The sequence below is a fragment of the Plecotus auritus genome (genome assembly GCF_963455305.1).
Source record: "Plecotus auritus genome assembly, chromosome: 1".
Lineage (NCBI taxonomy): Eukaryota > Metazoa > Chordata > Mammalia > Chiroptera > Vespertilionidae > Plecotus > Plecotus auritus.
In genome coordinates, this window is record NC_137770.1 from 244,278,296 (window position 1) to 244,292,496 (window position 14,201).

Genomic DNA, 14,201 nt, shown 5'->3' on the forward strand with positions numbered 1-14,201 from the left:
CCTGGTCCAGAGCAGTTGTGTATTCAGGCTGTTGAAGACCTGGTTCCAGGTATGTTTTCCTGCTCCTTCTGTTAAGAGTATTCTCTCAATTTCAATCTCTCTCCAAGCTCTGCCCTGAGCTGTTTCTTTTGCAGGGTGTGCCCCGCTCTATCAGGTGAGATCCTGCCCTCCTGCACGTTACCTCCCTCTCACATGGAGCCGCTTCCTTTCTCTGGATGGAGAGGGGGGATAAGGGGAAGAGTGACCAGCCTTGGTCCCTAAGCCTCAAGAAAGGCCCTCCCCATCTCCACCTTTTCTTACCCTAAAAGCAGTCACAGTCCTGTCTAAATAAAACATTTGCATAAAACCCTAATATGCAAATAGACCAAACGGCTGAACAACAAAACTGGTCGCTATGACTTGCGCTGACCACCAGGGGGCACGCATGGAACATGGTGGGCGTCGGCAGCAGAGCGAGGAATATGGCAGGCATCGGCTGTGGTGGGATGGTGGAGCAGGTGAGCAGGGGCACCAGACCAAGGCGGGGCACCGGTCACTGTCATTGGGGCAAGCCTCTGGTGGTTACTGAAAATCCTTTGCTCCCACACGCTGCAGAACCGCTGGACACTTGCACCTGCTGCCAGTGCCCAGCGCCAGTCCCGATCACTCGGCCTTGTCAGCAGGTGCGAGCGGTGGCTGCTGGCCCTGGTCGCCCCTGAGGGCTTCTTCACCTCCCCCTGCTCCTGCTGGCCGATCGGGGCAGCGGCTGCCGCTCGCACCTGCTGATGGCGCCGGCCCCAATGGCTCCACGCCATGTGAGCGGGGCTGGTGCCATCAGCTCTTCAGAGCAGCGGTGGCAGGAACGGGCCTGCCAGCAGACAGGGGACCAGGGGCCATGGCGGGAGGGGGCACGGAGGATGGGCTGAGACCCGCCCCTGTGCCCACCGCAGCCTCGCAGCCCAGAGTTCCTTTCAAGGTGCACAAACTCATGCACTGGGCCCCTAGTATGTCTATAGAAAGGTACACGCTGCCACCTAGATGGTGGGAGTCATTCCCGGAGCAGAGGGGACAGGACACCCCCCTTCTTTTGGCAACGCCCCTTTTCTTCTTTCCTATTGCCTTTCCCCCTCTACCCTTGGTTTTGTCCTACGCTACACTTCAAATGTCTGTTTTGTATTGAATTTGCTCTTTTTCATATTGAAAAAATGACATTGCCCCAAGAGCCAAAAATAAATGGGAATTGGGGGAAAAAAAAAAGAAAACCCGTCACCAGATCAAAGCAGCAGCAAAGCGGTGTGGAAAGGGAGGGAGGGAGAGAACCTTCTTAGAGCCACAAATGAAGAGTTTCAAGCATCCTATAAAGACACTACTTGAACACCTTTTTGCTTGTCTGTAAGACCTTTGGTCCTTATTCCGTCCTTACCTGGCTAATATGTGTATCTGGGGTGCCCTCTGGCACCACCTGGTGGCTGTGGCGCATCACAGCAGCAGACTGTGGATGTTGAACATTGGGGTCCTGACCCACCCTGGAGGCCCTGGCACCCTGACCATCAGACCTTAGTCTCCACAACTGAACGGATCCTTCCAGGAAAGGCACACAGACCTCCCCATTCGCAGGGAAAAGGAACTGAAGCTGAGTTGTGAGAACGAGCAGTGTGGCCACACAGGGGCAGCATGAGGAGGCAGGCTGTTTGCGGCTCGTGATGTAAGGGGCGCACTTCGCGTACCCCCGTCGCGGCGGGGGCGCCTCTGTCCTGATGGGTGAAGGAGATACTACAGAGGAGCAGCCTTGTCGAACTAAAACGCCTACAATGAGGGGCCGGGGAGGCCGATGCTCCAGGGTGGAGCCTTGCGCTCCCGATCTGCGGCTCACTAAGACGGTGCTGGGAGGCAGCCAGCACTGCCTCGCTGAGCGGTTTCTCTGGGTAAATTCCATGCTCAGAGGTCACCGAGTCTCTCAGTGGGGTCAGCCTCTGCAGGGCTCTACACACGCGCGCGGCCGCATGGCCGGCAGCTCTCTGCTCCCCTCCTGTGCCCTGAGTTAACGCATCTGGGTTTTCCCACTGAGTGTGGCCCCAGCAAGAGGAGGCCGGCCCAAGGCACCTCGAGACCTGGGCCAGGGCAAGTGAGCAGCTGGGCCCCACACGCCGGTGTGGTGTCCTGGCTTCCCCGCCTCACCCCAAGCCTCTTCAGAGCCCTGGAAAGAAGCCGGTCAGACCCTGACGTCTGCTGAGACTGAGGGTGCGGACAAGTGGCTTCACGCATGGAGATGAGCCGCTTCAAACCCAGCTGGGCCTGTGCTCACCCAGGCTCTTCCGTTAGCGGTTCCACCCCTTTACCTCCCCACCCCCCCAGTAACCCAACTTCCCTCGCACAATAGAACCCCTGCCTGGGCAGTCAGTCTCCAGCGCTAGGCCCCTAGTGGTCCCCACACCGCCTGAGAGCTGTGGACAAGGACTGAGGCATCGGACAGCGCTGGGCTAATAACACAGATAACGAACGACCGGTAAGGCCAAGCCTACCTCAATCCTACGAGTCACATGTGCATGGGTGACTTAAAGCAGCAGCTGGCTATCAAGAATTGCTGCCTCTGCCCTAACTGGTGTGGCTCAGTGGATAGAGCGTCAGCCTGCAGACTGAAAGGTCCCGGGTTCGATTCCGGTCAAGGGCATGTACCTTGATTGCGGGCACATCCCCAGTGGGGGGTGTGCAGGAGGCAGCTAATCGATGTTTCTCTCTCATCGATGTTTCTAACTCTCTATCCCTCTCCCTTCCTCTCTGTAAAAAAAAAATCAATAAAATATATTAAAAAAAAAAAAAGAATTGCTGCCTCACTTGGGTGGCTAGTATGTAGCATGTCAAAGTAATGTGCGTCTCGGTAGTGATTTCATGAGCCACGTCTGTTTTTACAGACAGATATCCCCGTACGTCTCCAGCTAACTTCCCTGCACAGAAGTTTATGTCCTATCCCAGCATGATTAGCTCAGCCAACCCCCATTACACGAAGCCTAACTCAGCTCATTACCGTCGCTAACCGGCTAGTCACAGAGGGAACTGGCTGATTCCCCACACAGTCAGATAGAGCTTTAGGGGACGTGCCCTGGGGACCCCAAGTCCTCCTCAGCTTTAACTAGGGCTCAAGGCAGTTCTTTCTGCCCAGGTTGGGAGGGTTAGAGAGGCAGCCGTGCATTCTACACGCAGATGTTTGCATCGAGTGGGGACAACGCAAGACAGAGGGTGCTGGAGAGACTGCTCCATAGCGTGACGGCCGCCGGGTGCGGGCCAGAGCAGAGATCGCTTCCTGTGAGCCCCGGTAGGGACCGATCTTCAGCAACGTTCATCCTGACCCGTCAGCACCCACTCCCAGCCTCCCACTGAGCACCGGTTCCCCATCTGCTCAGCACGTGTGATTCCCCGTAGGGTAGCCTTCAGGGACTCACCCCGAGACTATCTCCCCTCCACCCTGTGTCATTCTTTGGTGTCTGGAGGTGGTGCGGGGACCCCTCTTATCTTGCAGTCACCGGAAGCTGCAAGTTTCCTGTCATAAACTGCCCATGACCAGACTGGAGGACCTGCCGCTTCCTCGGGTCTTTCTCTGCCCTCTGCTTACAGAGGTAGGATTTCAGGCCCGGCCCTTCCCCCGGGGCTGCGAATGTGAGCATTTTGCAAGCCAGCCAGGGGACAGAAGCAAGGGGCCTTGGAAGAGAGGCCATCTGCAGGGGGAGTCCAGGCTTGGCCACCTGCATTTAAGTGGGGAGGGCTGGCCCAGATGCTGGATCCAGTGGGCTAACCCTGAAAAGGCGAGACGGCCTCATACACTGAGGAACTGTGCATTGCACGCCATGGCGAGGAAGGGAAGTTCACGGGCTGGCCCCTCTGGTGGGCGATTCAGGTGGCCACCCCCGTGCGAGGCAAAAGCCAGGGGCAGAATATAAGAACTGAAACTCCAAGAAATGATGCTGAAATGTCTACCACTCTGTTAGCATCGGGACTGGCTGATAGAGTGGGGAAGCAAGACCAGCTGGAAACCGTAGCTTATCACTCTGCCAAGTTGGGAGGGCGCAAGCCACCACCACCTAAAGTCTGGACACGCGTGACTAAGCCAGGCTGGAGCGCAAAGCGACGGGACACACGGGGAGTGAAGACAGCGAGGAAGAGAAAGGACATCGCCCTGAGCCATCCAACCTTGGATTCAGAAAAGGCAGCAACCGCCCAGGAAGGGCAGGGCAGCCTCCACCCGGCACAGGAGACCTACATACCCAACTAGTAGACATAGCGGCCACCGATATACCTTTGGGAACAGCTGGCGTCTGGTTTTTTTTTGTTTTGTTTTTGTTTTGTGTGTTGTTTTTTGACTGAGAAAATAACTTTATTTGGTTGGGGTGAGGGCAGGTAGCCAGCTCAGAACTTCTGGAACTGCTTCTTGGTGCCGGCGGCCTTGGTGACCTTGAGCACGTTGAAGTGCACAGTCTTGCTCAGGGGCCGGCACTCACCCACGATGACAATGTCGCCGATCTGGACATCTCTGAAGCAGGGGGACAGGTGCACCGACATGTTCTTGTGGCGCTTCTCGAAGCGGTTGTACTTCCGGATGTAGTGGAGGTAGTCTCTGCGGATGACAATGGTCCTCTGCATCTTCATCTTGGTAACCACGCCGGACAAGATGCGCCCTCGGATGGAGACATTACCGGTAAAGGGGCATTTCTTGTCAATGTAGGTGCCCTCAATGGCCTCCTTGGGCGTCTTGAATCCCAGGCCGATGTTCTTGTAGTATCGAGGTAGCTTCTCTTTGCCAGTTTCTCCAAGCAGGACCCTCTTCTTGTTTTGAAAGATGGTGGGCTTGCTCCATCTGAATGTCCGCCATCTTCACGGCCGCTTGAAAAAAAGCCACTCTGGCGTCTGGTTTTAGTTTCCAACAAGGTTTGGAGTCTCATTCTGGGCATGTCTGTCCCATTGGAACCCTAAATATCTCTGCTGTAGCTTAGTTCTCAGGAAGCTGGTATGTCTGTGTGACCTAGCGAGGGATTCCCCAAACTGGGGGATGGTGCAGCGCTGGCCACCGCAGGTTTACCGCCATGTGAGCGTGGGTCCTCAGGGGAGGCCGCCCTGCAGGGTAAGGGTAGAGATGACGAAGGCTGGGCGGCACCATTTCTGCACATCAGCCACGCTCCCACTTCCTGCCCAGCGTGTGCTGATAGTTGAACAAATGGCTCTTAGTCACTGCACTACAAGGAATCAACGGGAGGAGGTTAATTCCAAGAGTTGTGGAGTATTGGACACAAAAAACTTTAAATATGTTTTTATTGGTTCAGAGAGGAAGGGAGAGGGAAAGAGATAGAAACAGCAATGATGAGAGAGAATCATTGATTGGCTGCCTCCTGCACACCTCACACTAGGGATCAAGCTCACACTAGGGATCGGGCCCCAAACCTAGAAATGTGCCCTGACTGGGAATTGAATGTGTGACCTCCTGATTCATAGGTTGAGGCTCAACCACTGAGCCATGCTGGCCAGGCCACAAATACTTCTTAACCATCACACACACACACACACACACACACACACTCCTTCAGGCTTCCACTTCAGTCATTTCTCCTATAGAACAGTGCCGGGGTTCTTGTTCCAGCATTAAGAAGGGTTCAGCAATCTGGAGAAAGGCTGTGCGTAGATTAAGTAGGAGTCCAAAGACAAAAGATAATTTTGAAAGGCATTGGGGGTCAGAGGAGCTTTAGCTAAAGGAGCTAAGTTCTCCTTGTCTCAGGACCCCTTGCTTTTTATTAACACAATTTGTCCTAAGGCAAGGTGGAGATATACACATCAAAGGGTAGGGTCAGGTACAGAATCCATTGTCAGATTGGGGAATAGCCTACAGTTGTTCAGGTGTTTCGCCAGTAGGAGGCAATAACATGTAGATTAAGATGCCCTGAGCTGTCTGGCAGTAAACAATCAACCTTTTCAGGTTTGGGGGAAATGCCTTTGGCCATTCCAACAGGTGATTACATATGTGACTCGGCTCTTGAGTCCCCAAGTTCCATCAACCTTTTGATGAAACTCTTGCAATTATGACATGCTGGAACTGGCTCCCGGCAGAACAGGCCCCGACCTCCTTACAGAAATGAGGGAACACGTCCCTGCTCCCACATCCCTGCTGCCCTGGCCTGTACCCTGCACACACAAGGCACTGCTCCATCTGCAGAAACCGTTTCCCATCCAGCCGGGTCCCAGCAAGACCCTGCTTCTTGCCTATCAGACTCAGTTTGGGACACCGAGCTCCAGAACGCCTTCCATTTGCGCCTGCCCTCTCAGCATGTGTGTCATGCATGCAGTGGGTATATGCAGCCTCTTCCTCCAACAGGTAAGCCTAGGTCCATGAATGACAGTCCATGAAACTGAATTCCCTGATGTGCTGGCTTCATTTCTCCAAGGTCAAGGATGATATACAGTGTTTTAGTAGAAGGTAGTGGAGTACTTGGAGGGGCACACAGAGGAGGGTTTTGTGAACCAGTACTGAAGTATTGTTTTGTTATTGCTTTCAGAGAGGAAGGGAGAGGGAGATGGAAATGTCAATGATGAGAGAGAATCATGGATCGACTGCCTCCTGCACGCCCCACACTGGGGATCGAGCCCACAACCCAGGCATGTGCCCTGACTGGGAACTGACCGCCTGGTTCATAGGTCCACGCTCAGCCACTGAGCCACGCCGGCTGGGCCAATCCGGAAGTCCTGTAATAAACAATAAGCTGACATCCATTGAACGGCCGAGTCCATGCCAGCTCTGCCCAGGATTACACCTCTGCGGTTTCTAAGCTTTAGATGTTGCCAAGAACACCACTGAGAACGTTAGTCTTCACTCCACCACTCTGGGAATTAGCCTCCTCCCGTTGATTCCTTGTGGTGCAGTGACTAAGAGTCATTTGTTCAACAATCAGCACACGCCGGGCAGGAACTGGGAGCGTGGCTGATGTGCAGAAATGGTGCCACCCAGCCTTCGTCATCTCTACCCTTACCCTGCAGGGCGGCCGCCCCTGAGGACCCACGCTCCCATGGCGGTAAGCCTGCGGTGGCCAGCGCTGCACCATCCCCCAGTTTGGGGAATCCCTCGCTAGGTCACACAGACATACCAGCTTCCTGAGAACTAAGCTACAGCAGAGATATTTAGGGTTCTAACGGGACAGACATGCCCAGAATGAGACTCCAAACCTTGATGGAAACTAAAACCAGACGCCAGCTGTACCCAAAGGTACGTCAGGGGTGCTGCTTGATCCATCATGCTGGCAGCAGCGGCTGAGCTCGCTCACCCCAACCGCACCTCTGCCACCTCCCTTCGGACTATCGACTTGAAAATAAACCTCGCACACAGCTCCAGTTGCCTGCAGACAGAGGCCCTTCCTGTGCAGTCCCAGCAATGCCCTGGTAGGCCCTGGAGCCCAGCCCGTCAGGGACAAGGAGCCTGGGGCTCCTCCGGGCCCAGACACCAGCTGGGGGCACCGAGGCAGAGCGGGTCCTGGCCGCTGTGGCTGCGCCTGGACGCGGAAGTATTTCACGCCAGCTGGGCTGAGGCATTGTGCCCACAGCCCCAGGGGCACCACCAGAACCAAGCAGCCCCCAGACATAACACAACTGCTCCAGTGGCTATTTAAAGGCATTGAGCGATTTAGAACAGAAGCCAGATCTGGAGGCGGGGCGGGGAGTGTCCGGGTCGCTGAAGGAGGAACGCGCAAGGTCAAAAGGGGTCAAGAATTACAAGTTCATGATTACATCTGCTAGCAGAGGGGCCGAGGCCAAGATGGCATCAGCGGGGCCGAGTCGGGGGAGCGGGGTCTTTATGTCCATTGTAATGGTCAGCCAGAGAAACGGGTGGACCAGGCGCAGGTGGGGCCAGCTGTAGGCGGTCCCCTGGAAACGGCCAGGCGGTTCACCGTGAGACCTACAATGAGGATAACAGGACAATCGCCGGGAGGGCTGAGAGTCCCAAGCAGAGCATTAAGGGAGCTTAGGAATGTGTCTAACAGGGAGTCACTGCTCATCATCACCCCTTTGGGGAGTCTTTGGTGGGACACCGGCCTGTCCTCTCACTTTGTGCCCTGGCTGGGCTTTTCCCAGGAGCAGGTGCCCAGAAGGGGTGGCAGACCTACAGGGCAAGCGCCTCTGCCAAAGCGGATGGCCGTCAACTGCACTGTCGGTGTCCTTCCCTCCACGGGGCTCAGGGCCAGGGCTGGGGCTGGGGCTCCGGGTGGGAGGGTGACGGAGGTAAGACAGGCAAGCCCCGCTCTCCGGCTGTTACGGGTTGAGTTGTGTCCCCCACCAATGGCACAGTCAAGTCCCAATACAGAAGACCTCAGAGTGGGGCCTTATGCAGAACAGGGCTACTGCTGGTGTAATTAGTTAAGCAGAGGTCGTACTGGATAGGGTGGGCTTATTCCAACACGGCTGGTGTTATAAAAGGGGGGGTTGGTTCACAGACCCACTCAGGGAGATCATGTGAACATGGACCGAGAGCGGGATGATGCCCCCAGAGCTGGGGACACGGAGCCCACGCTTCCTCGCAGCCTGCAGAAGGCACCAATGCAGCTGAGGCCTTGACCCGCTGGCCAGCCTCCAGCCGGAGACCGTCTGTGGTTCCGGCCCCTCAGCTGCGGTACTCAGTTACGGCAGCCTCAGCAAAGACATCTCTCCAGCCACACGCAGGTCTGGGCAACTAGCAGGCTCCCACTTATAGGGAAACATATGACCCCTTGGAGCGGGCAGACTCCGTGGAGGCTCAACTATGCCTGGCCAATTCCCTGGGCTGATCTACCGGTCAGATCACCTCTCCCCTGCTGAGCGCTGAGCGGAGGAGAAACCAGTGTGTCCGGATCATCACCGTCCCGCCTCCAGGGAAGCAAACCGGCCAAGCGCCCTCCTAGGCCAAAATACCTCGCCTCGCATCTTCTGCTCTTGCGGCAAGGCCCTGGGCCCGGAATCATTTTTTATTGACTTCAGAGAGGAAGGGAGGGAGAGAGAGAGAAGCATCCATGATGAGAGAGAACCATGGATCGGCTGCCTCCTGCACGCCCCACACTGGGGATGGAGCCTGCCACCCGGGCATGTGCCCTGACCGGGAATCAAACTGTGACCTCCTGGTTCCTAGGTCGATGCTCAACCACTGAGCCACACCAGCAAAGCAGAGAAGACCAGGAGCGTGAAAGGGGGTTGGAAACAGGAGGCCGCGGTCAGGAGGAGCTGGGTGGATTTCTGGAATGCTGCGACACCCCCCGAGGTCCTCGGACTTACTGGGGAAGGGGGTGGAGCCAGGGCCACAGGATCGCGGCTGGAACACACCCTGTCCTCAGTGCACAGAAACGCAGAATGTCTCATACCTGCAACAGCCACAAGGACCGCCCGCTGACCAGACAGAGAGCAGGGGCAGGCCTGGGGTTGTCCGGGGCTGCTTTCTGCAGAAAGCAAAGCACTTTGACCCAAATCTCCATGGCATCTGCAAGGGCACCAGCATGGCCCTCAGACCTGCCCCCACCACACAGCTCTGCAGGATGCCCAGGGTCACGTGGCCCACGCGCCTGCTTCCTGGGTGCACCCGAGACACGTCGGTGCCAGGGTCGAGCAGTCACACCGCGAGCAGAACTGGCCAGGTAAAAAACAAACACTGGCCAGATCACTTTCTGGGATCTCATCAGGAGAACAGACAAAAGGACTATATTCTGAGCGTCTGTCCAAAAGGGATACAGCTCTTCAGCTGGAGAATGACCACCACCATCCTTGAGCTGAACTGGACCAGTCACTAGGACATGAAGGAGGAAGTCACCCCCTCAAGAACACGACACCTCGCAAAGGTCCGGCTCTTTCTCACAGAAGGACAACAGCTTGGGCTCTACTTTTGAACTTGAGCCGGTGGTAACGTCTGACCCGAGGGAGAGCACCCCTCACAGAGTGTCCCCAGTGCAAGAGCAGAGTCTGCTGTTCCAGAAAGGGTCCCTCAGGGAGGCCGAGGACAAGACCCATCGCCTGTCCTCGGCCACTACCTGTGCCTCATTCAGATGAGCTCGTACTGGAGGGTGGCCCTTAACTCATACAGCTGTGTCTATAAACAAGGGGGTTTGGCTCAGACACTTGGTCTCAGGCAGCAGGGAGAGGCAGACGAATGTGTCCATTTCACAGTTCATGGGAGGTGGTTTTTTTTTTAATAATGAAAGTTTTAATTTTTAAAATTCAGTGAGGTAACTGGTTAACAACCAAGTCTAGTTTTCTTCTATTACCATACATCTGACCCCCTTTACCCCACCACCCTCTCCCTTCTACTCCCTTCCCCTCTGGTGCCCACCATCTTGTCATCTGTATTTAGGAATCTGTTTTGTTCATTTGTTATTGGCAACAACATGGGTGGGTCCTGAGGCTGCTATGCTAAGTGGAATAAATCAGGTGGAAAAGGACAAAACCTGCCTAATTTCACTCACTGGAGTTCTTTGTGCAAAATGAAAAGAGGGGCAGAGGGTGGCAGTGACTGGGCCAGACCCTTGCTGCTCGGTGGGGAAAGGGGCGGGGCTGGGGGGTGCAGCGCAGAACACGGGCCGAGGGCCAAGTCTCTGAGGCCAGGTTTGCTGGTGACAGCAGCTAACTCTCACCCAGACCTGAGAGGGATCAGATAGCGCAGGTTTAGCTGATGATGACATGGTTTAAAGCGGGGTCCTCAAACTACGGCCCGCGGGCCACATGCGGCCCACCGAGGACATTTATCCGGCCCGCCGGGTGCAGCTGCCTGTCCTGCTTAGCAGCCGACTCGTCCCGGGCCCGCAGTGCGCATAGGAATTTGTTCACAGTTTTTTTTTTAAACTATAGTCCGGCCCTCCAACGGTCTGAGGGACAGTGAACTGGCCCCCTGTTTAAAAAGTTTGAGGACCCCTGGTTTAAAGAAATAAGTCAGGAACTTAAGGACGTATTTCCCTGGAACTGTTCAAACTAGCCTGAGGCTACTAGGTGTACCGGTTAATACAGATTTTTTTTCAATAGATGGAGTTACTCATATGTTGATATATATGCGATTTGATATGTATGCTATTTTGTTGTATTGACAGCAAGCTTCAAAACTTCATGTCAAATTTTCTGAAGGTGTTAACATCATAGATATTTTTACGCTTAAAAATGTTGAATTTCATGCCAAAAAAAGCATTTGCGGGAAGTTTTAATTTATTATTTTGAAGAAAAGTGCTGCTGAAAGTTAGCGTATACTTCGGGAAGCTTATGGTGAACATGCTGCATCTCAAGATACTTGTGAACGCTGGTTTAAACGCTTTAAAAGTCATGATGTCGATGTGAAAGACAATGTCCAGGTCAACCGAAAAAGTTTGAAGACCACCAATTACAAGCATTATTGGATGAAGATGCGTGTCAAACTCAAAAACAACGTGCAGAAAGATTAATTTCTGGTCGTTTACAAGCAATGGGAAAGATTTTAAAGGAAGGAAAATGGGTGCCACATCAACTGAACGAAAGACAAATGGAAAACAGAAAAGCCATCAGTAAAATGTTGCTTCAATGGCACAAAAGAGTCTTTTTCATCGAATTGTGACTGGCGATGAAAAGTGGATTTATTTTGAGAATCCCAAATGCATAGAATCATGGGTTGATCCAGGTCAACCATCAATATCGACTGCAAGGCCAAATCGCTTCGGAAAGAAGACGATGCTGTGTTTGGTGGGATCAGGAAATGTGGTGTATTATGAGCTTCTAAAACCAGGTGAAACCATTAATACTGACCGCTACCAACAATCAATTTGAACCACACTTTGATCGTAAAACGACCAGAATGTGCCAGAAGACACGGCAAAGTAATTTTGCTTCATGATGACACACCATCACACACTTCAAAACCAGCTAAAGACACGTTAAAAGATCTTGCCTGGAAAGTATGAACCCACCCCCCATATTCACCAGCCCTTGCTCCTTCAGATGACCACTTGTTCCGATCGATGGCACACGCACTTTCTGAGCAGCACTTCAAAATGTCTGAAGAAGTGGAACATTGGGTCTCTGGTTTGCCTCAAAACAAGAAAAGTTCTACTGGGATGGTATTCACAAATTACTTGAAAGATGGGAGAAATGTGTAGCTAGCGATGGACATTACTTTGAATAAAGCACTTTTGATGTTTCTCTTGAAATTACCTTGTTTTGATTACAAAATCCGCATTATTAACCGGTCCACCTAGTACACAGTGGTAGCGTTCTCCTGGAGGTCCAGCTCCTGGAGACAACCTCGAATGGGAACGGAACTCAGGCACAGGGTCCACAGCTTGCAGGGAGGGAGCTGAAGACCCTCACAGCGCTGGTTACACCTGCCACACATTTGCCTCTTTACAAAGCACAGCGCCCCCTTGTGGGACCTTAAATACCATGTGTTTTCAATTGAGCAGCCCAAGGAGGGACCCAGCCCCAAGTCTGCACCCAGGGTTGGAGAGAGCTTACTTGTTCTCACGTTGGAAGAATTGTTCTCAAGTTAACCAGCGGTTAACGCTTTTGTATAGGTTTATTTTTTATATTTTTATTGATTTCAGAGAGGAAGGGAGAGGGAGAGAGAAACATCAATGATGAGAGAATCATTGATTGGTTGCTTCCTCACGCCCCAGACTGGGCATCAAGCCCCCAACCCAGGCATATGCTCTGACTGGGAATCTGAACTGTGACCTCCTGGTTCATAAGTCAACGCTCAATCACGGAGCCACATCAGCTGGGCTTTTTGTATAGATTTATAGTCAGGCCAGGGTTTTGCTTTATTAATCCTCTGACAGAAGCATAGAGGACAAAAGCAATAGAGAGCTCTTGGGGTGATGGCCCAGCCCTAATTGTGTCCCTTCTAGTAGGAAAGCCCAAAGCCCCTCCCCAGCTTTTCAGGATCAGCAGGCGGTACCTTGGAGCTAAGTTAGCCCCACGCGACATCACACCACCCCCCTTCATGGCTGAGTGGACTAGAAGTGGAACCCTGATCCAACCTGGGACAGTTTCTGGGAATTGGGAAGTGAGGGGCCACTGCTGGTGAGAACTGGAGGTGATGGAGGTGAGGTGGGTGTAAGGAAGTAGACGTGGAGGGGATCTATTCCAGGGACACTTTGCAGGTGGTCCTTAGGGTGGCTTACCTAAGCTTGTTTACAAACTCCGGGGAAGGACCCAGGAGAGAGACTAAGATTCCTAGAGGGGGAAGGGCCCTGTCCTTCCAGGACATGGACTAATTCAGACAGGAGCTGCCCGAGTGAGCTCACCTGCCATGCTTCCTGCTGCTCCTGGCAGAGTCCTTTGCCCGACGCTCTTAAACAACAGGAAGGAGGAGGTCAAACCAACGGGAAGACCGCACATGAGAACGTGAGGGTTGCAAGTGAGCAAGTAGGTTTGAGTTCAGAACTCCTGTCCCATCCCTCCTTTCTCTTCGTTCCTCCCCGAAGCTTCTGAGCGCAGGAGCCGCACAGGCCTCCAGTATATCCCCACTTAAGGAAGAGGAAACAGGGCTGAGGCTAAGCGAGGTGGATTCCCATAGAGCCGCGTCCCCAGCCCTCAATTCACTGCAAAGCATCAGCAGAATTGACCAGAACCCACCTCCCTCTGCAAGGGGCGGCTGTAAGGCCTCCTACACACCTAAAACCAATCCTAAGGGTTTCGTCCACGTTATCCAGTCTGCAACCCCTTTATCCAAAGCCAGCCCCCGACTTCAAGGGATGCCGGAAGCCGATCATTGTTTTATTAACGGAGAGGTGTGGACAGGGAATCCGGAGGGCTGATCAACCTTAATTGCTCTGAAGGGTCAGAGCTAATCACTAGACATTGGTAGTTGAAGCAGCCTCCACCTGTTTGTCTTAAGTAAATTCGATGACTGGCTATTACTGGAGTTTCCTGCCTAGGGGATATGGGTGTATCCCATAATCTTAATCTTAATAAAAGGGATGGCAAGGCCAGAGCGAGTAGTAGTCCTCTCTTGGGCTTCCGCCCAATTTCCCAAATTAATACTTTCCTAGTCTCTTCATTTGTGTGCCGCCTTCTCCAAAACCCGAACCCTGAACCGGAACCCTGAACCACGTGAGACATGAAAGGGGTTTCCACAAAGGAAGAGCTGTTTAAGCTGTTGCCCGAACAGTATGTTTTGAAGCCACACTAATTTACGCTTTGCAATTTAATGCAAATTCAGGTGATGCTCTTGTTGGCCATTCCCTCTAGGACACATATCAGCAAATTCATTCAGCTCA

General features: G+C 53.4%; 1 protein-coding gene across 1 annotated transcript; it reads right to left on the reverse strand.

The window, feature by feature from the left end:
• Positions 1–4,332: 4,332 nt before the first annotated feature.
• LOC308242230 (small ribosomal subunit protein uS17-like) lies at positions 4,333–7,024 on the reverse strand (the record flags this gene model as incomplete). The annotated part of the gene is made up of 2 exons (XM_080656143.1): positions 4,333–4,828; positions 6,987–7,024. 2 exons carry the CDS (start codon positions 7,022–7,024, stop codon positions 4,381–4,383), a joined length of 486 nt encoding a protein of 161 aa, XP_080512269.1. The 3' UTR covers positions 4,333–4,380.
• Positions 7,025–14,201: the final 7,177 nt, after the last annotated feature.